The 20571-nt window shown below is 49.8% G+C and overlaps 3 protein-coding genes and 2 long non-coding RNA genes across 5 annotated transcripts; 2 read left to right on the top strand and 3 right to left on the bottom strand.

Annotated features, from left to right (window-relative positions):
- Nucleotides 1–169: 169 nt before the first annotated feature.
- Nucleotides 170–10315, bottom strand: C1QTNF2 (C1q and TNF related 2). Its single transcript, XM_069028600.1, has 4 exons — nucleotides 10007–10315; nucleotides 8875–9908; nucleotides 2877–6387; nucleotides 170–1679 (listed from the first exon to the last, which is right to left on the bottom strand). Exons 3-4 carry the CDS (start codon nucleotides 3280–3282, stop codon nucleotides 1066–1068), a joined length of 1020 nt encoding a protein of 339 aa, XP_068884701.1. The 5' UTR covers nucleotides 3283–6387; nucleotides 8875–9908; nucleotides 10007–10315; the 3' UTR covers nucleotides 170–1065.
- A 126-nt stretch (nucleotides 10316–10441) lies between these two features.
- GDF9 (growth differentiation factor 9) lies at nucleotides 10442–14487 on the top strand. The gene is made up of 2 exons (XM_069028599.1): nucleotides 10442–10957; nucleotides 12005–14487. The coding sequence occupies exons 1-2, from the start codon at nucleotides 10528–10530 to the stop codon at nucleotides 12958–12960; spliced, it is 1386 nt and encodes a 461-aa protein (XP_068884700.1). The 5' UTR covers nucleotides 10442–10527; the 3' UTR covers nucleotides 12961–14487.
- A 1028-nt stretch (nucleotides 14488–15515) lies between these two features.
- On the top strand, nucleotides 15516–16368 carry UQCRQ (ubiquinol-cytochrome c reductase complex III subunit VII). The gene is made up of 2 exons (XM_069028602.1): nucleotides 15516–15707; nucleotides 16127–16368. The coding sequence occupies exons 1-2, from the start codon at nucleotides 15554–15556 to the stop codon at nucleotides 16219–16221; spliced, it is 249 nt and encodes an 82-aa protein (XP_068884703.1). The 5' UTR covers nucleotides 15516–15553; the 3' UTR covers nucleotides 16222–16368.
- Nucleotides 16369–16456: 88 nt separating this feature from the next.
- Nucleotides 16457–18134, bottom strand: LOC138117932 (uncharacterized). Its single transcript, XR_011154922.1, has 3 exons — nucleotides 18012–18134; nucleotides 16709–16795; nucleotides 16457–16622 (listed from the first exon to the last, which is right to left on the bottom strand). It is a non-coding gene; the product is annotated as an uncharacterized lncRNA (long non-coding RNA).
- A 454-nt stretch (nucleotides 18135–18588) lies between these two features.
- On the bottom strand, nucleotides 18589–20545 carry LOC138117931 (uncharacterized). Its single transcript, XR_011154920.1, has 2 exons — nucleotides 20458–20545; nucleotides 18589–18986 (listed from the first exon to the last, which is right to left on the bottom strand). It is a non-coding gene; the product is annotated as an uncharacterized lncRNA (long non-coding RNA).
- Between the last annotated feature and the right edge of the window lie 26 nt (nucleotides 20546–20571).

The raw sequence follows: 20571 nt of genomic DNA, 5'->3' as shown, positions 1-20571 counted from the left end.
GAGGCTCCATTCAGCTTCTGCCTGCAGAAGGACAATTCTCTGCCCAACACCTACATCAAAATGCAAGACCTGGTGAAAGTCTTTTACCCCATTCCTGCTTGGAGGGCAGAAAAGGAGGGGCTTGAAAGCAAGAGAAAGTCAGTTTATGATTCATTAGAAGTGTCTTGCACTGCCAGCAGGGTTTTCTCTTTCTGCCAACACCTGATCTTAACCTTAGAAGACATTTAAGGTTTTACAGCTGTAAATACAGTCCTATTTCCTCATTGCAGTCCTGCTGTTTCTGCAGGGAAGGTTCACGCTTTGACTCTTGAGTGTTACTTGTGAAGGACCCCAGCACTGGGAGATGAGGCTGAAATCCAGGGAACGTGTCCCCGCCCTTGGCAGGAGTGGAACAAGATGAGATTTAAGGTCCTTCCAACCCAAACCCCTCTGTGACTCTGATTCTCTGCTCTGAGGGACACCAGTGGTGCTCAGTCTGTGCCCTGAGAGGAGCCCTGGACCTTAAAAATGAGACCTTTTAATCGCTTCCTGTGCACACCAGATGCCTTTGCTGCTAGAACTGCCTTGATGGGGCTGGGATGGACCTTTAGAATTCCATCTGACAAATTCCTGGCTCTGAACTGGCTGGCAAAGCCTAATTCCATTAGCAAGGATCGTGCTGGGCTGCAGGGGAGGAGGCCCAGTGACACAATCTCCAGCATCAGTGGCACTGCCCAGCTCAGCTGTAGGAAATCACTGTTGGTTTCATGCTTTATTATAACCATGTAATAACCAAAGTATTCTGCACCAGCATTTGAGTTACATGTCCATGGCATGTTGGAATGATCATGGAATACATAATGGGGGTGGCTTTGGGATGGAGACATTCACGAGGCTGCTGAAATCTGGTACCCAGTGGGCTTGATGACATCAGGTAAATTCTGAATAGCCAATACAGGGTGCAATCACCTGATAATCCCACAGGCAAATGTGGAATCATCTGATAATCCCAGACACGTCTCATGCAAGGCCACACTTTGTTTGGACCAAGGCCCATTTCCTATTTTTTTCCCATAGTTTCTCATCCTACACCTCATTGAGATAATCTTGGTCAGGATAAATCAAGAATCCAGTAAATAAGCTGTCTGTCCAGTAGGGATCATAAAAGAGCCCATTTTGCTCTGAGTAAAAGATCTGCAGCCACACCTCATCCTCCTGCTTCAGCGCCAGGATGGTCGATCCAGAGGCCACGTCGTGGTTCCCAGTGTTGGCATCAAAAGTCTTGATCCGGTACTGGCCATTGTGGACCAGGCCAATGGCCAAGTGCTTGTTGGCCAAAGTGATGTCGTAGGTGAAGTAGTAAATCCCGGGGATGCTGCAGATGAACTTCCCACTGGAAGCGTTGTAATGTCCTCCCTCGTTCATCAGGATCCTGTCAAACTTGATGGGCAGCCGTTCCCTGGGGTAGCTCTTGGACACTGCCACGGAGAAGGCAGACTTGGCTTTGCTGCCACTGCAGCTGCAGGCCCCCGGCAGCCCAGGGTCACCCTGGCTCCCTTTGGGCCCTTTCTTCCCCGGGGCCCCGTTTTTCCCAGGATTGCCCTTTAAACCCTTGGGCCCCCGGGGCCCTGCCTTGCCAATGGCTCCTGCTTTCCCCTTCGGGCCTGGCTTGCCCGGGTTTCCTGTTCTGCCCTGGGGACCTGGAAGACAAATGACCTTATCAATTTTCCTTATCAGTTTTGAGGGAAAGAGCTGATACAGTGGGTGGAAGGGGGTTAGAGCATTGCAGCAGGGATTTAATTTAGGAGGGAGCCATTGCTGGTGTGAGAATCCCAATGCAATCCCACCTGGGGCTGGACGTCTGTCCGGACTGACCACCCGGGGTAGGCAGGGAATTGGTGTGGTAACAGGGGAACTCTGGTTCCAGTATCTGGCTCGCTTGAGAAGAAGGAGGAATTAAAGAACAAGCATTAAATGTTTGGGTTTTACAGAGTGGGGCGGGTTTGTGAAGCTTTCAGAGCCTTGCTTTGAGCAGGTGAGTACCTTTGATCTCATGTCTCTTTTTTTACTTTGCTTTTCTTTTTACATTTAGCATGAAACTGTTTAAAAACAAGGCAAAAGTAAACCTAGACGTGGTAAAAAGCCCAGCCTAGCTGGGGGATGAACCAGCGAACACAGGGGGCAGGGGCTGCCTTGAGATGCAAAGGGAGCTGGGCTGGCAGTGATTCTTGCTCGGTGGCATCATCTGATATGAGCAAAATCGTGAGGATTTATGCGGTGTCTCCTGACCTGCTGTAGCAAGAGCAGATCGAAACGCAGCTGTGGCTGGAAATCTGCTCTCCAGATTCCCGGTTTGGGGGTGGGAGAAGGGAGGCAGCCGCAGGCTGGGCTCGCTGGCGTTGCTGAGGCAGGAGTGCTCTCTAGTGTGGCAGAGGGAAATCACTGCTCCGCACAGGGCTGCTCCTGCTGCCTCCTGGCTCCGGGAGCATCCAGAGCTCAGCCCCGCCTCAGGACTGAAGACGAGCTGTTGTTTGCTTTGGATTAGGTCCGGCATGGCCAGTGCCTGTCCTGTTACAGTGCTCTGGGCAGCCGGTCCTTCCTTTTCTCACGTGGCTCTGGTTTTCCTGGGAGCGGGAACCAGAGGCCAGCTCCTTATCTCCTCTGGAGAGCCTTGATCAGCACAGGGTGAACCTCACCGTGTCACAAAATGAAGCCAACAGAAGCTGCACACAGCTGTCAGGACATGGTGTGAGTCTGGAGCCCCTCTGACGAGTGGGACCATTTGGAGGGGGGACAGAGGGAATTCTGGCGGAGTTTCCCATGAGGTGTTGCTGTGAAGGGGCTGTTGCACCACAGCTTCCACCATTCCATTGCTGTGTTGAGCACTTCTCTCTTACCTTTATCGCCGTGCTCGCCTTTCTCCCCGTCCTGGCCGTCCTTGCCGTCCTTGCCGGGGAAGCCCATCCTGCCCACGGTCCCTGGGGTCCCTGGCACGCCGGGGGGTCCGGGGGGCCCGGGGGGCCCTGGCAGGCTGCAGGCCAGCTGGGCATCCCCCTGCAGCTCCCGCTTGGCAAAGCCCCCCAGGATGTGGTTTGCCACGCAGGGCACAGTCCAGAGGAGCAGCACAGCAGAGATCATGGCACGGCCTGTGGGGAGGAGACGGGACGTGGGAGCAGCGTGTGGGCACCACTGGCATGGGCTGGTGAAGAAATCTGCATGAAAATGGGAGATAATTTGGCTTTTCTTGGCAGGGTGGGGGAGCTGCTTGCTTTGGTGTGATGTGATTCCAAGGACTTGGCTCATGGAGTTTTCTAGGTCACACCAATATTTTTATCAAACTTACTCTTCTCCAAGCCTGTATCTGTGTCCGTCCCTCATTTTGTTTTGCTCCCTGAGCCTCTCTTCCCCCAAAGCACCAGGAGCAATGGCAAAGGGGTGCAGAAAGCAGCTGCTTGGGACCAGGGGAATGGAGGAAGGGGAAAGGGTTTGGTGTGAGTGTCCCCAGCACGACCTGCCCGTGGTTGGGTCGCTGGGGTTTCTTCAAAGCACAAAGCCCATCGTGTGATGCAGAGCAGGACTCAGATAGGCTGGGCAGGATTTGGGCCAGGCCTTTTTCCTACGAGCTGAGTCTCATCCCCTTCCCCACTGCAGCTCAGATTTAGCAGCTCCTCAGTACTGTTTTGTGCAACTCCTGCACTGGAAATAAGATGCTTAAAGCACTGGCTAAATTCCATGTTGGCCTTAACTCTCATCCTGTTCTCGGCTCCTGAGGGGTGGAAATGCATATTTAGATGCTCCAAATCCAGCCAGCTGATCCTACATATTTATGCTCAGTGGGAGCCCCCAGTTCTGTGATATTATAATTAAGAACATGCAGAGGAGAGGGAAATGCAAACCAGATCCAGGGCTGGATTTGGCTGCTGAGCCCTTTGGTTCTTCAGCTCTGTTTTGCTGCTGCTGAAAGGCGTTGGGTTAATGCACTTGTGAGATGGAAAACACCACCCAGTGTTCATGTGGAAAGTTGAATGAAGGCTTCTGAGCTCATGAAAAGGGAAACAAAATGTTCAAATGCCCGTGGAGTGGGAGATCACAAGGAAAGCTGCATCCCTGCTTCCCAGGAACCCCTGAACGGGGCAGAGAAGTGAGAGGCATCTGGAGGTGGATGACACTCCCAAGCTGTGGCAGGGAAAAATGTCATTGTGGAGCTTAACCTGGAAAAAAGCTGGGAATGCCTCACGTGGAGAAGAAACGTGCGAGAAGGAGCAGAGGGTGGGAGGGCAGATCCTCCTCTGAAAGTTTCTTACCATAATCACTCCTGTTCCCTTGAGACCCAGCTCGTTGACCTGATGGGATAAAAAGTGGCAAACAAAATTCCCCGAGGCTGGGAGGTCAGTGGGAGCAGCACTTGGATAAGTGGGGAGTATCCACGTACCTGGAGCTGTGCTCTGGCACAGCTCCCGAGCTGGTGTTAATTAACAGCTCCACAAGAACGCTTCATCCCATATCCCAGCAACGTGTGTGGGATGCAAAGCAGCCCCACGTCCACAAGAGGATCTCTAAATAACCTCTTGGAGAAATCTTTTTGAAAGAGAACAAACCTCATGCTGTTCCACCTTAAAAGGAAAACTGTTCCTCGATGTAGAAGGTCCGATGAGCTCCAAAAAGCAAATTGGAAGCAGATCAGCATCTCCCCTCTCTGCAGTGTGGGCAGCCAGCCCGGCACAGGAGGCTGTGCAGCAGCAGGGCTGATTTTCCAATGACATTTTAACCAATGGCTTTGTCACCAGGGTTAGAGACCTTTGGGCCATGCCCAATGCCTGTTGTGCATTAAAGAGGTGTTTCTGTAAGAAAAGATCCTGCCTGGAAGAGTCAGGACCAGCTGTACTTTCTGCTGCTTCCAGGGCAGCTGGGCTGAAATCCCAGAGGAAAATCCCTGAGGGTTGCCAGATGCGGGGTTTGGTGGCACATGCAGTGGCTGGATGGTGATTTTTTGGCCAGCAAAGTCACCCTGTGCCATGTGGTGGTGGGAATAGGACACCCTGGGGGAATTGCTGCTTGCAGGGAGGCAGGAGCAGGATGAGGGGATCCAGCAGTGAGTGAACACCGTGACTTTCTTCTCTACTTCCTTTTAATATTCGAGGCTTTCTCAAACAAGACATCCATCTTTCTGCCTCACTAGTGTACTTCAAGGTGTCATAATTACTCTTCAAGATAATCATTATCCCCATGAGCCTAATTCTCACCTCTGGAGGTTGCCCTGCAGCATCCCTGGGGTGGAAGCAGAAGGAGCCCTTGGGTGCAAGGCTGATTTAGGCAAAATCAGGTGTGACAGCAGTGACAGAGAGCAGCTGAAAGGGGTGGATTTAACTGATACGAGCCAGGGAAGCACTTACACCAGCAGGGGTTTGATCTGTTCCCTGCTGCTGCACAAAGCAAAGGAGGGAAAGCAGAGGATGCACCTTCTGTCCTCAACCTGCAGCGCTCGCTTGGCTTCAGGCACCGGGAATTCCCGTGCCAAACCTTTCCTCTCCTGGAGCAAAAGCACCGGGAATTCCTGTGCCAAACCTTTCCTAGCCCCGAGCTCAAACCCGTCTGGGCAGCTGCCCAGTGCAGGGACAGGCTGAAGGAGGTGGGAGCTCCCAGCAAAGGCTGAGGAATGTTTCCCTCATGGTGTTATTTCTTTAACTGGCAACTGTTGCCTTCACGGATTCCTGTGCAGGCTTTGGAAACCTGAGTGCTCAGTGACTTAGACCTTATTTGGGAAGTTTTGAAAGTTAAGGTTAAGAGGAGGGAGAGACAGAAAAAGGAAAAGTGGATCTACTCACCAGCCTAATCTCCTCAGTGAGATCCTGACAGGCGCTGGCAGCCCCCAGCACTTCAGGCAGATGTTTTGCTGCAGATCCCCAGCCCCGTCCTGCCGCAGCAGGTCCTGGGATGGCTGTGCAGGATTGACTTTGGACCTTTTTACTCCCGTTTTACTTCTTTTTGTGCGCAGTTTGAGCTCCCTGCAGCAGCTCCACTTTGGCTCCACGTTGCCAAAGGCATATTTTTATTATTGTGTAATGGATCTGAGCCTCTGCCTCGGTCACGTGGCACGGGAAGAGATTTTTATGCACATGTGGCTGGAAAGCTCTTGATGCTTGGGGAGCTTTTCCCTTTCTCCCTCTCCCTTGCAGTCCTGGAAGAAAGGCTCAGGGGTTGCCTGGATCATCTCTGGTTGATGCTGCCCCTCCCTGCTGTAGTCACTGCTCACACAAGCAGGGAATGGGTAACGCTGATCCAACTGGGGAACAACTTTGACACTTTATCCTGGAGTATTAGAGGGAAGAAAATCTTGTTCTGGGGGTGGAAACTCACTTCAAATCACTCCAGGCTTGAATTTAAGGACAAAGTCATGAAGCAGCAGCTCTGCAAATGCAAATTTGTACCTCAGCACTTCTTCGGGATGATGTGCACTATGAAATACAACTTTGTTATGGGGATGGCAGGGCAGGAATCCTTCTGTCTTGGGAAAGGGTTGGGATTTAGTTTTAAGCTTGGAAAGTAATTACAACCCCCCAGCAATTGCGTCAGATAAGGCAGGAACAGCAGGAGCAGTGGCTGAGGCTGGAGCAGGATGCTCTGGGATGCTGCCAGGGTTGGTATGGACCATCTTTGGTTGTGGGTTCCTGCTCTGGCCCTGCCAGGATCCTGCACGGGGTGTGGGACAGGCATGTGCCTGGTGGCAGGGCTCCAAACCCTGCCCTGCGGCTCTGCAGCCAGAAAATCCTTTCTGCTCAGTGCAGAACATCAGCTGACTGGGAGAATGCTGGAATTGTCATTCCTTGCTCTGCCCAAATTCATCCTTCCCAGAGCTGTTGTGGTTTATTTTTAAGCTTTCCCCTGTGCTTGCTTTTGGCACTTGGTGGGAACGGATATAACATAAAAATGAAGCCTGTACACAGTTGGCTTTGTGAGCTGGGGCTGCTTTAGATGCTCCTGGGAGGACTGGGAACATTTGGCTGAGGAAGCACAGGGCTGTTTTCGTGCTGTGCTCACAGTCCCACAGAGCTCCTGCAGAGCCAGCGCCCCGGCCCCAGCTCCCTGACACTGAACAACCTCCTGGAGAACAACCCCCCTTCCCAAACAATCATCAGCTTTGCATTTCCCTGGGAAAAGGGCTGGTTTAGAAAAGCTGCCATGCGGCTGCAGAGCTCTGGCTGCCGCAGCCCACTCCCCTCTAGCACTGGGGTGAGCACAGCTGGGACAGACCCAGACACTGCTCTGGACATTGGGCAGACAGGAATTCTCACTTTTTGCCTGTTTCCATGAAGTCTGTAGGAACGCAGAACTCGTGCTGGGCCCCTGTGCCTGGGTGTGGGCCAAAAGGCTCAAGGCACTGCATGTGAAATAGGCAACCAGGGGAAAGCCTCCCGGGGGCTTTGCTGCGGTGCCGGTCGGAGAGGCCTGGGAAGCCACAGTGCTTTCCTCAGACGCGGATGGTGTGGAAAAGGAAAAGCTCTTCCGCTGATCCTGCTGCTGCCCCATGGCAGCTGTGCTTTGAGATGGGCCTGACACGAGCCAGGGATGAGAGAATGCTTGGACACACAGCAATCCTGCCAGGCAGCCTCAGGCAGGAGCAGGGAATTCACAGTTTGGGGTGATTTTGTGCCCAGGTCTGCAGCATGGGGAAGGCAGCAAGAGCCTGACCTAGTTCAGCAGCGTGGGGAGAAACTGCTGGGAAGCTCCTGCCAGGCAGATGGAAAATCTGTCTGTGCTGCAGGGCCAGGCCAGGCTCCACCGGGGTCCCAGACAGCTCTGCTGAGAACACCTGGCAGCACAGTTTGTTAAATAAACAAACTGCCCGTGCACAGAGAAGCAGAGCAGCCTGAGACTCGTGCTCAGTGCTTTCTGTGTCAGTGAGACATCGCAGGGGACATTACAGCAGATCTTGTCCCCTCAGTGCTGCTTTTTAGCAGAAGCCTCTGGTGCTGTGACCCCTGTGGTGTCCCCAGGGTCCCGGAGAAGGGGGACTGGCTCAGGGACAGGCATGGGCTGGGGGCACAGTCCCTGCTCAGGATGCTCTGCCTGGTGTGGAGGTGGAACAACTCAAACAATGCCCTGCTTGAAAAGCTGTCAGTGAGTGGAGAAGGGGTTCATGCTGCTTTTGGGGTGAATAATGCTAAAATCAGCCTGACTCCTTGATCCCAAAGTTCAATACCCTGAGAGTGAGGTGAAGATGTGGCAGATGATAAAGTGCCTGATAAAGGAACAAACAAGTGATGCTACTGACACCTTACCCAGAGGCGCTGAGCTGGCACAGCTGGCCCAGACACATCTGACTGACAGCCCAGGCCCACTTTTTAACAGAGGGTTTTCCTATACACCCTTCGGGGACTGTGTGTGGTGATTCCTCCCTGCAGTGGGGACACCCCTCAAGGCCACTCCTCAGGACTGAGCCAAAGAGATTTGCTCACAGTCGTTGGTCTGGGTGAGTAACACCATTCTCCAGTTAATTTTTTTTGTTATCTTAAGTATAATTGCCTCAATATAACTGCTTTAATATAAATGTTTCAATTCTGTTTCAAAAATAGTGCACTGTACTATACTAATAGTTCTAGCTACGCATACTAGGTAGCAAATAATACTGTTTAATGTTTTTTTAGCCTTATCATTGGCATGATAAATCATTTATTTCTATATAAATGTATCTGGTTTGCCATCCTTAATCCTGCAGGACAAAGCCACCTAAAGGTTCAATCACTGCTGCTGTGCATGTGCTGAGGGGGAGAACTGGGAGTGCCGAAATGTGGGTGACCATCAGTTCCCAGCCCAGGACAGGGCTGTGCCCCAGCCTGGAAGGGTTTCCCCTTGTTTACCTCTGAGCACTCACTGGTTTCATTGCTAGGTACTGACCTTGCAGCCACGACAATTTAATCAAATGACATCATTCAGCAAATGCCAGAAAAGCTGAAATTCACCCAGAGGTTGGAGGCAGCCTAAAAATCCAGCAATAACAATGGGAGTGTGCCTCTCACCAAAGATAAGTGTCAGTGCTTTGGGGTTTTTGGGAGATACTAAGGGGAAGGAAGAAGCATTTTTCCACCCAACAGGCCTCCAGACTTAGTGTGGGATGGTGATTTGAGTAATTTTTATTGCCCTGCCTAAAAGCAGATTGAAAATCTGTAAGCAGTCTACAGAGAGTGATTGTCCCTCTCCAAAAAGCCCCATAAAAATGAGTCAAAACCCTGTTTAAACTTAAAGGATGCCCTTGAGACCATTAGCTCTGCCTAGGAGCTGCAGCCCTGACCCATTAAGATAAAAATAAATAGAGCTTATTTTAGGAAGACGGAAGTGGGAACCAGCCCAATCACCAGTGAGCCACTGCCAACACTGAGCAGATGCTGTGTAAAGGTTGGGATTTTTCTTTTTGTTCCATGTACCTTCTAATTCAAAGTAAATTCAGCAACCTTTTTGACTCACCACAATTGGCCCCTGCCTTGATGCCAAGTAACATAGTTAGACAAGAAAGGATTTCTGAAAATGACTTGTATTTCCCAATTACAAAAAACCTCCAGCCCCCCTGCTCTGGAGTCTGTAGCACCAGACCTGCACCTTAACCATATCCAATAATAATGTAAAATAAACAAGACACCAACAAAATGAGAAATAGTTTCCCTACTCCTACCTTAAAGCCACAACTGAACCCCATGGTGGAGATGCTGTAAGAAGAACCCGAACTGCTATTTTATTTAGAAGCAATAAAAAAATTCTGAAAAATAACTCACAGCTGGTGCACAGCAAGTTATCTCAAACCTCACCTCAGGCAGCAAACAGGGCAGGTAGCAGCAGCAGGCTTTCCATTTTTCACAATTTTGATTCTTCAGGGCTTTCTTTGCTCTCCAGTTTGTAAACAAGAACTTGTCAGGCAGGAAAATACACTAGGGAAGCTGAAAGAGACAGTAACGAGCTTGGCAAACTCAGCTTTCCACTGCAGCACGCCAAGGCAAGAGGGAGAACATCCAATATAGACCCCAAATTAATCTACCTGTAAGATGCTCTCAAAGCAGCCTCTATACTTCTCCCTTAAAAAAACTCACAACTTTATATCCAGCTGGGGGCTGGGTTGTTCAGCTCCGAGCTGGTGAAAACGACTCCACCAGCACATGGAAAGAGACCAAAGGCTAAGGGCAGTAATATTTAGCTTTATATATTTCTGCAAATAAACCAGGACTAATTAGACCAGGCAACACTAACGCCTCCCCAGCTCCCTCTGCGGGCTGTCACTCGGCTCCCAGCCTGTAATTTCCCATGTGAAAAAGGTTAACACAGAATTAGGATCTCGTTTATAATAAGCTTTCCGGGCCAAGGCTTAGCCCAACTGCAATGAACCTGTGGCTTCAGGGGCCAGCTGCAGATCTTTCTCTTTGCTTTCTAATTAGAAAGAAACCTCCCTCACACTTCACAGCTGCAACCTATATAAGGGATGGGGCTGAGGCACTCTTGTTTTTCCTTGAATATTTGAGGGGAGTTATTTTTTTCTTTTTTTCACCTGCAGCCCTCAAGAGCATGGAGATCACTTGGAGGATTTGCGTGTGTTTGTATTGCTGCCTGCCCTGGCTCTCTTCTGGCACCCAGTACTCCCCCCGCTCCAGGGGCCGGGGGGGCTCTGAGAAGGCCCCCGGGTTTTCGGCAGCTCCTGAGGATGCTGCCAGCGAGCTCAGCGCGGTGCTGCAGCTGCCCCAAGGAGGGGGACCGGCCCCTGCCCTCCTGTCCCCGCTGCTCAAGGTGCTGCACGGCCGCGGCCCCCGGGGCTGGCACAGCGAGGCCCCGCGGCTGCAGCCGGACTCCAGGGCTCTCCGGTACATGAAGAGGCTGTACAGGATGTCTGCCACCAGGGAGGGCATCCCTAAGGCGCACCGAGGCCGCCTCTATAACACGGTGCGGCTCTTCACCCCGTGCTGGGAATGCCAGCACCGCCTCGGGGGCCTGGGGAAAGGTAGGTGTGCGGTGCCTGGGCTGGAGAGGTTACACGGGGTTTCTGTGCGTTCTGTGCTGGCAGCAGGAGATAAAAATACCTCCTTTCTTCAGCGCTGTTGCTATTTTAGTCCTGGAGCCTCTTCTCCTAAACTGTAGGAGTTTTTCATAACCTACTTCTCCTTGAATGGCATTAGGCACAGGCTTCACAGGCTGGGGAACACCCCACAAGTAGTATGTACAAGACAGGCTGGTGTTCCGGGCTGACTCATCTGCTCATGAGTCAGAAAAAGCTATAAGCAGATCTAAGTAAGGTAAGAGAAGTGGAAAAAATGTTTAGGCATAATGGGCAGCACATTTCCTTCTACAGCCCGTTTTGGTTTTGCTTTTTTCTATAAACTGCAGCACTGGTAAAAAAAATTGTACCAAACTGCCAGAACCTGTCTGGTACAATTGCTAGAGAAGAATCATGACCAAAATCTGAAGGGAAGAGTAGAATTACTCACAAATTGGGCTCAGGACTGGGATGGCTGGGCACCCTGTAACTTATGATGCTTCCATGGTTTTCTTAAATGTGGGCTGGTCACAACAACAGCACCTAGAAATCCTTGGCTGTTAATCCTACTGAGGTAACCTGAGTTCTCCTGACTCGGATTTTTCACTAGAAAGCCAGATAAACATAGAAAGATAAACACAAGCATTGTACTGCTGCACAGGAACAGTGCTCTGAGGTGGAGTTCATGGTTTTTATCATCTGGAGTGTTTAGTTCCTGTTACCCCCACACCAGCACTAAAGAGACAACAGCTGACTTCCTCCTGTGCTGGTTCTTTTAATGAAGTGAATCCTAATAGCACTTATAATCAGGGGTTTTCTTGTGTTTATTTTCTTAACTTTTAACTCTTATGTCCCTGACCAAAGTAGAAATTTCATGTAATAAATGTAAGGAAGGGCATCTAAATTGTTTTCTTCTGCTGCTGAATCATTTTTACTTATCAACTACAGCAGTATTTATGTCTAGGTGGAAAAATAAGATGCAATAACACTACAGGAATCTGTTTCCCTTTGCAGGAGATGTTCACTCAGTGGATTTACTCTTCAACTTGGATCGTGTTACTGCTCTGGAGCACTTACTCAAGTCTGTCTTGCTCTATTCCTTTGACACATCTGTTCCCACTTCCTCTTCCATTACCTGCATCTGCCATTTATCCCTTAAGGAACATGATTTTTCCAGCCAAGTTTGCCCCAGCATTTCCCACTCTCTAGCTTTGAGCCTGCACTTTGATGTTAGAAAACGCAAATGGGTGGAGATGGATGTGACTTCTTTCCTCCAGCCTCTGATTGCTACCAACAGGAGGAACGTTCATATGGCTCTGAACTTCACTTGTCTGATGGGTGACCCACAACAGAGCACGAAACTGCAAAATGCTGTTAATGTGACACTGGCTCCCCCTTCCCTTCTGCTGTATCTGAATGACACCAGTGAGCAAGCTTATCACCGCGGGAGCTCGCTCGGGCACAGGAGGAAAAGCCCAGCGCGGGCCAGGCAGAGCAGCAGCCCGCTCATGGATCCTCCAAAGGGTGACAAAGGACAAGGCAATCCCCAGGGTAAAAGGGCCTCTCGCCAGCGAAGGAATGAGAATCCAAAAGCAGCACCAGCCACTTCACCTCACAATCTGAGCGAGTATCTGAAGCAATTTGTGCTCCCTCAGCACGAGTGTGAGCTGCACAACTTCCGCCTGAGCTTCAGCCAGCTGCGGTGGGACCGCTGGATCATCGCCCCGCACAGGTACAGCCCCCAGTTCTGCCGGGGGGACTGTCCCCGCGCGCTGGGCCACCGCTACGGCTCCCCGGTGCACACCATGGTGCAGACGCTCATCTACGAGCGGCTGGACCCCTCTGTGCCCAGGCCCTCGTGCGTGCCGGCCGCCTACAGCCCGCTCAGCGTGCTGACCATCGAGCCGGACGGCTCCATCGCCTACAAGGAGTACGAGGACATGATCGCCACCAAGTGCACCTGCCGGTAGTGGGGACTCTGCTTCGCTCCACTTTGGGGTGGGTTTGCGTTCTCAAACACAGGTTTTATCTTTGCATTCTCAAGATCTGGAGCTACAATTGACTGAGCAGTGCTGCTGTAACTCCAGGAGCTGGGATTTAGCAAGGAGTTAGCAGAAGGGGTTCACATCAGAGCACTGATTTTTTTGTACTCACTCAGCCTTTCTAGAATGTGCAATTAAATGTAAATAGTGTCTTTTTATTGGGAGAATTTTGCATTTAAAATGGGGGAAAGGTTTCAACTACTAAATGTCTATTTTAAGCTGCTTTATTACAGATTAAAAAAAAGAGAAAGAAATGGCTAACATGCATACCCTGACATACAGTGCCTGCTACTCTGCCTCTGCAGAAACCTTGTGTGTGACATCTCCAGTAATGACTGAGAAGAGAAGAAAGCCTTTAATGTTAGAATTGTTTCCTTGGTCTTTCATTCTCTTCCAAGCAGGATGACACAACCCTTCCTCACAGTTCTGTAAAGAGTTACCACGTTGTTTTTTGCTTTTCTTCTCTTGCACTCTTCGGGCTTTCTCATCTAAAAGGAGGGTAAGAATTTAAGGGCAGCTGTGGGTAATTTGTGAACATTTAAATTAAGGCACTATTTTGGTAAGAATTTGCACCAGGTGAGGCTTCATTTGGTTCAAGAACAAGGAGCAGCTGTCCATGGTGTGAGGGCAGAGGATTGCCCATTGGAGCCACACTGCCACTGGCTTCTGAACTAGGAAAAAATGTTTAAAAAGCTTAATCCCCAAAAATGGCTTCTAAAAGCCTTAAATGAGCTGATGTAAATGCTGTTCAATGGGTTTAATATTCTGAAATATGGGGCCACAGCCTTGCTTCCTCTCACAATGAAACTGTAGGTAACAAGTGCCTCGACTCTAGATGCTTTCACACCAAATTCTTACTGCAATTGATTTATTATGATTTATTTTCTCCTCCTAGACCTGGGGCTCACACACAAAACCTCTCAGCTTTAGTGGGGATTTTTCATGTTTGTTTGTTTGTTTGTTTATTAAAGGCTGTGGAGCAGCACTGTCTTGTAAAACTTGTTCAGAACAGCCTCTAACATTGACTTGCTAATGGATTAATAAATAAATGCTGTAACTTTCTACACTCAACCACCCAACCAGCCCCTACCTTATATCCTGAGCAATTCCAGAGGCTGGGAATTCAGCCTGGCAGGGCAGGCACTGCTCCTGAGAGGCTGCTGTGTGGTGTCACTTTGATGGTTCACCTGGTCACTGAACCCACTCATGTTGGGGTGAATCTGGAGAGCTCCTGGAGGTGCAACAGGCACAAATCTGCCCTAAAAGTGGGGATCCTGCTCCAGGTTTCAGTCTCTGACTGCTGAAATCAAAGTGGTTGACACCAAAAGCTCAAAACGGTATCTTGGTGTCACATAAAACCTTCCTGGTCCCAGCACCGTGGGCAGTTGGGGGAGTTTGGATTGTGTCACTCCTGCTCATCCCTTCAAACTCTGGGGATTTGGCTTTGCTCATCTGCCAGAGAAGAAAATAAATGGCATTGTTTCCTGACACAAATCCTTCTAATTATTGTGAAATGTCTAATGTAGTCCAATAATTCTAACATATTCTAATGTTCCAGTAATGGGGACCATGTTTAATATAGTCTAATAATTCAAATAATAATATATTAAATATGTGTTATATGTTGTAATAATTCCAATAATGTTGAACCTATCTAATATATTCTAATAGTAATTCTAACAATGCTGATGTTTAACATATTCTAACAAATCTAATATTAGTTCAAATAATGGTAAATATGTCTAATATATTGTAATGATCCAAATAAAGCTGAAAGTGTCTAATACAGTCTAATAATTCTACTATAATTCAAATGGTAAAAATGTCTAATATTCTAACCATTCTCATCTATTCTAATAATAATTTAAATAATTTTGATGTCGAATATATTCTATAATTCGAATAATATGGAATATAATATAGTCTAATAATTATAATATAATCTATTAATGATTCCAGTAATATTGAAGATGTCTAATACATAATAATTTCCATTATTTGGAAGATGTCTCATACATTCTATATTAACAATTCTAATATTGTTTAGGATGCTCATTGCGGGGGGGGTGTGGCGGGATATTTAACCTTTAAAAGCCTTTTCCAGTGCAAACTATTCCATAATTCCACAGTTTTCTGCTTCAGCCACTCCTGCTGTTCATCGGAACTCCACCATCGCCACATAAAAGTCTTTTTTCTCCATTATTTCTTTTGGGCGGTTTCCGCGCTGAGGCACCGCCCCCCCCTCCCCTCACGGCGCAGGTGCTTCACGTGAGTGCCCCCCCCCCTTCCCCTCAGGGCAGCGCCCGTTTCTGGCGCACGTCATTTATCACAAATCGCGTGTTAAAAACACACTTTAGTATAACTCTGATTTACCACCCACCTATTTCACCGCCTCTATCGTTTATTACGAACAGAAAGCGCCGCTCGCGGTGCCCCGGAAGGCGTCGCGCAGGCGGTTCCGGGGCGGGCGGCGGCCATTGCGCGGTGGCCATTGCGCGGTGACCGCGGGGACGCAGCGGCCATGGGGAAGCACTTCGGGAACCTGGCGCGGGTGCGGCATGTCATCACCTACAGCCTGTCGCCCTTCGAGCAGCGCGCCTTCCCCAGTGTCCTGTCCCACGGGCTCCCCAACGTGGGCCGCCGCTTCACCTCCCAGGTGTTGAAGGTGGTGCCCCGTGAGTACGGGGGGGGATTCCCCCCTTTTTGTGCCTCCTTCGCAGTGTAAATTTGGGGAGGGGGACTGCCGGGGCTGAGGGGGAGGTCGTGGCTGGTGGTTTTGTGCTGTGCGCGGTGCAGTGTCTCCTCACTGCGATGTCCCCATATTGTGAATATCCCCTTTTCTCAGTTTCCCCATGTTATGAAATCCCTTTATTCCAGTGTCCCTTTCTAGAAGTGTCCCCTCGTTGTATCGAATGCTCCTTTATTGTGAATGTCCCCTTACTGCAGTGTCCCCTCACTGTTAAAGTCCCCTTATTGTGAGTGTTCCCTCATTGCATCATCCCGTTAGAGCAGCATCCCCTCATTCCAGTCCCTTTCTAGCAGTGTCCCCTCATTCTGGTGTCCCCTGACCGTGCCTGTCCTCTGTCCCTGACAGCCCTGGCCACTGGTTACCTCATTTATTCCTGGGGGACGCAGGAGTTCGAGCGGCTCAAGAGGAAGAACCCGGCTGACTATGAGCACGAGCAGTGACCACGAGCAGTGACCACGAGCAGTGACCACGAGCAGTGACCACGTGGCTCCGGAACTCCTTGGGGACCTGCTGTGCTTGTTCCCATGGCCGGAGGGGATTAACAGGGAGATAAGCCTTGGCTAATAAACTGTAACTTTGCCGCATGACTCTGTGTGAAATCCGTGTCTTGAGCTGTTTGAGGTGAGGAGCATCAAATCCCTTGTCTGGTTCTCTCTGTACAGGCAGATAATCAGGCTGCAGTTCCATGTGCTCGGATGTTTTTATCTCAGAGCACTTCCAGCTTTCATAATTCTTTGAAATATTCCTCAATATAAAGTGCAGCAAAGGCTGGTTTGAAATTGTTCCTTGTCCCCTTTATTTTTCCCATCACTGGCCACTGCTTTTCCTCCGGCCTTGAGATCTGTGAAAAACAAACACTCGCTGATTTGGTATTGATTAAAGCTGGATGAGCTGGCTGGTGGCTTGGGATTTGGGATGAACCCTGACCTCTGGCTGGAGGCTCGCTCTACACGGGAGCCCTGGGCAGAAGGTGAGTGGGAACAGGTACAGGCTGCACCAGGAGAGGTTTCATCTCTGTGTAACAAAGGAATTTTTGCAGTGAGAACAATCAGTCCCTGGAACAGCCTGGGGGTTTCAGGAGGTGACTGGACAGGGTGCCAGGTAACCTCCTCTGGGCTCCCTTCCCACAAATGCCTGCACCAGCTGATCTGTCAAGGTCCCTTCCAAACTGGGCTGTTCTCTGATCCTGTGATTCTAATTACCTAGTTATATTAATGTTAATTGGGCAATTAACTACACTCTGATATCTGATCAGTGGTAAGAGGCTGCATTAGAACCTTCTCAAAAGCTGCCCGGAGAAACAACTTTTTAATGCCTGAAGATGATTAAAAAGCAGCTGCTGGTAGTAAAGTCACTTAAACATGTGACAAATTCACCCAGTGGTTCTGAATACAGAAACACCTTCACTGTGGGAAGCTCAGAACATCTGGCTGGTTCCTTTATCCTAATTTTTTTCTCCCAGTGTTCCACTGACTGCCTCCAGCTCCCACCCCATGCAGTGCAACACGTTGGCGTTCCTGCTGTGCTATTCCTGTAGCTGTCCTGGGAGTTTATCTTATCTGCAGGGCAGCAATGACGTTTCCTTGTGTGAGTTTCCCCGCGTGCTCAGGGCTGGGCTGTCAGGAAGACAAAGATGCTCAGGCTGTCAGTTCAGGAGGCTGGGGCAATGCAATTTTTACAGCTCAGTGCAGGAGTATTTTGGGGCTCAGAGCACACAAGACTGAGCTCAGCCTCTTGTGTTTCCTCCAAGCACAGCTCGAGGCTGGCATAAATAGCAATAAAATCAATCAGCCAGTGCTCCCAAGTTGTGCCAAAAATATTCTGTACTTAACTGCATTTTGGGTCACTGGTATTTTCTAGGCAGCTTAAGCAAGTGGGGAGCAAAACTGGCTGCTGTGGTTGTGAGCTGGCAGAGATGTACAGAGGCAGATTTATCCCAGAAGAGACCTTAGAGCTCACCCAGCCCCACCCCCTGCGCACCCAACCTTCCACTATCCCAGGCTGCTCCAAGCCCTGTCCAACCTGGCCTTGGATGCTTCCAGGGATGGGGCAGCCACAGCCTCTCTGGGAAATGTATGCCATGGCCTCACAGGGAACAATTCCTTCCCAATATCCCATCTAACCCTGCCGTCTGGCAGTGGGAAGCCATTCCCCCTTGTCTGTCACTGTCTGCCTGTATTAAAGTCCGTCTCCCTGAGATGTTTAATTCAGAACTTGGTGTCCTGCTCACCGTGCCTCCGAGAGCTGCAGAGCTGGGTGCCCTCAGTGACAGCCCCTGTGAAGCTGTGCCTTGGCAGCTCAGTCACCGCCCGGTTCTCAACTGCGTTGTCCCAGCAGCTCTGCTGGAGGGCAGCAGCTCTCCGGGGCTCTCATGAGGTCCCTGCTCCTGCTCCCAGACAGCTGAACTGTGCCTGGCCCAGGGGCCAGACTGATGCAAACAGAGGGGCAGCGGCACTGCGGCCACGAGCCGGCCCCGAGGCAGGGTCAGTCCCATGGCAGGGTCAGCATGGAGGGACAGGCTCAGCGCCAGTGGGCAGGGTCAGCACTGAGCTGCTACATCAGCAGCCTGTTGCTACCCTGCCTGGCCATCCCCTGCCCCATCCCAAACCTTCCCAGCCATCCTGACTCTGCCCTGCCATCTTGTGATCGTGCCCACCCATCCTGACCCTACCCAGCCATCCCAACCCTGCCCAGCCCACCTCTACCTGGGATGCAGTCCCCATTCCCAGCTGGGATGGCTCCTGCCAGACCTGCAGCAGTGGGAGTTCAGCCCATGGGCATTTCAGAATCTGAACAAGGTGCTTGAAAAGTTTTCACTCATTTTATTTATTTCTGTTCTCTTTTGGGTAACTATCAGAAGTGGCAACAGAGCAACATTTTGTGTCTCTTCTCACATCTCTGCTATGGCCTCTTACCGGCCTCCAGGAATTGTGGGCAGGGACAGGACTGGCTCAGTTATACTTTTTTCCCCAGTTTCTTGCACAGAGCAGTTTGCTGCCTGACAGGGACAGTTTGATGCTATTAGTGACCCAGAAGGACACAGCAATTCTGATGTATCATCACAGAGTACCAGCCTTCCCCAGCCAAAAAAGCTGAGAGATGATGACTTACAGAAGGCTCTGCTGCTATTCCAAATCCTGTGCTCCAGGGATGAAGTCAGGGCTCCTGCTGCTGCCTTGTCCTCCTTTCTGTTCTACACTAGTGCCTGGTGGAAACAGCAGAAATTAGAACTCAGGTGCATGAAAAGAAAGGACTCCATGGGAAAAACAACTGAGAAATTCCCAGCCAATTATAAAATAAACTTTTAAAGTTCAGCTAATTGTCTGACATGATTTACTGTCCCACTTCCTTCCCTTTTTAAGATCCAGGAAGGTGAAATAATGAAAATTTTGCTTCCTCCTCCCACAGAAGCAAAACAAATAGGGCAGAGGAAGGTGTGTAAGAACCAACCTAGGAAGGGAATAATCCAATAGTGGTTGTAGACTGTGCTGGGAAGGTTTTTCATTTAATCCCAGTGAAATTTGGGCTAAGGAGTAGTCATCTGACATCACAGCATTATCTTAATCTAAGTCACTTGCCCTCCACGCTGGCACTTGTGCCTTCATATTAAGCAATCACAGAAATAGAGCCTGTGACATCCAGATCTGTATTTACAATTTAGCTAAAACACAGTTCATTATACACTTATTAGTTTATCTATAAAGTATTTACTTGAATTAAAACAGTGTGTTCCAAAACCTGCACACAATGACACAAGTTAAGTTGGAATTCTCTTTGTCTCTCTGCAATCTCAGATATCTTGACCTGACAGATGTGGGGCACATAGGACAGATGGGGGAGCCAGACAGAACCACAGCATGGTTTGGGTTGGAAAGGCCCCTAAAGCTCTTGCAGTTCCCCCCACCTTCACCAGGCCAGGTTGCTCCAAGCTCCATCCAACGAGATCCACAAGATCCCACAGGTGAGGAGGAGCAAGACAAACACTGGGACAAGCACAAGTGTGTAAGCAGAGGACACAGGAGATGAGGTATCACCTCTGCTCAAACACTTCTCTCTGCTGCTGCAGTCTCACTCCACAATGGAAAAACTGAAGCTTCCTCTCAATGACAAAGAGCCCCTCCATCCCTATGGGAGCTGCTGGCACCTTTGGAAGCCTGGTGGTGAGTGACACGGCTCAGGGCAGAGATGGCTCATCCAGGGAAACCACAGTCTGCACACCAGAGCTCCTCAGCTCCAGACAAGCCCTGAGCAGCCTCTTTCATTATCTACCTAGAGATGATTATCTTTGACACCTTTGGATTCCTGGGAGGAGAGCTCTCTGAGTTATCACACAATTTACATTCCCAAACCCAGCTGGAAAGTGTTACACCTGCTTTTTGAGCACTGTGTGCTTGGAAATAAAAGCTTAAGCAACTTCCTTATGGTTCTTTCATGTACCATGAGTGAGAAACAAATCTAAAGCACAATTGTCTGTTCCAAATCAGCTTGGCAAGACAATCCTTACCCCTGGTTGGCTAACTCAGAGCTACAGAAGTTAAATAAGGCTTTTGATCTGGACCATAGTAATTTGGGCCGCCCCCCCCTCTTTGCCTACAAATAGACCATGGAGTTCTGGTAACATCTTAGGTGGGCTTTAAAAAAAGGAACAGTTGGCACAAGGGGTCAGCACAACTAACCAAAGTACAAGTGGAAGCGGAGTAAATCATTAGCTTGAGCCAGGCCTTGAACCAGATCACTGCAGCAGATGTAGACTTAGCAATTCCCTCTTGCTCCAAAGCGAACTTTGGTCC

Source organism: Aphelocoma coerulescens, chromosome 13 (assembly GCF_041296385.1).
Source record: "Aphelocoma coerulescens isolate FSJ_1873_10779 chromosome 13, UR_Acoe_1.0, whole genome shotgun sequence".
Classification (NCBI taxonomy): domain Eukaryota; kingdom Metazoa; phylum Chordata; class Aves; order Passeriformes; family Corvidae; genus Aphelocoma; species Aphelocoma coerulescens.
This window is presented reverse-complemented; position numbering and strand designations above follow the sequence as displayed.

Bases quoted from the DNA above. Each gene is read 5' to 3' on its own strand.
- C1QTNF2 (XM_069028600.1), bottom strand. From the start codon at position 3,282: ATGAGCCAAGTCCTTGGAATCACATCACACCAAAGCAAGCAGCTCCCC. The intron at 1,680-2,876 runs GTAAGAGAGAAG...TTTGTCTTCCAG, and splicing joins AGGCGAGCACGGCGATAAAG to GTCCCCAGGGCAGAACAGGA.
- GDF9 (XM_069028599.1), top strand. From the start codon at position 10,528: ATGGAGATCACTTGGAGGATTTGCGTGTGTTTGTATTGCTGCCTGCCC. The intron at 10,958-12,004 runs GTAGGTGTGCGG...TTCCCTTTGCAG, and splicing joins CCTCGGGGGCCTGGGGAAAG to GAGATGTTCACTCAGTGGAT.
- UQCRQ (XM_069028602.1), top strand. From the start codon at position 15,554: ATGGGGAAGCACTTCGGGAACCTGGCGCGGGTGCGGCATGTCATCACC. The intron at 15,708-16,126 runs GTGAGTACGGGG...TGTCCCTGACAG, and splicing joins GGTGTTGAAGGTGGTGCCCC to CCCTGGCCACTGGTTACCTC.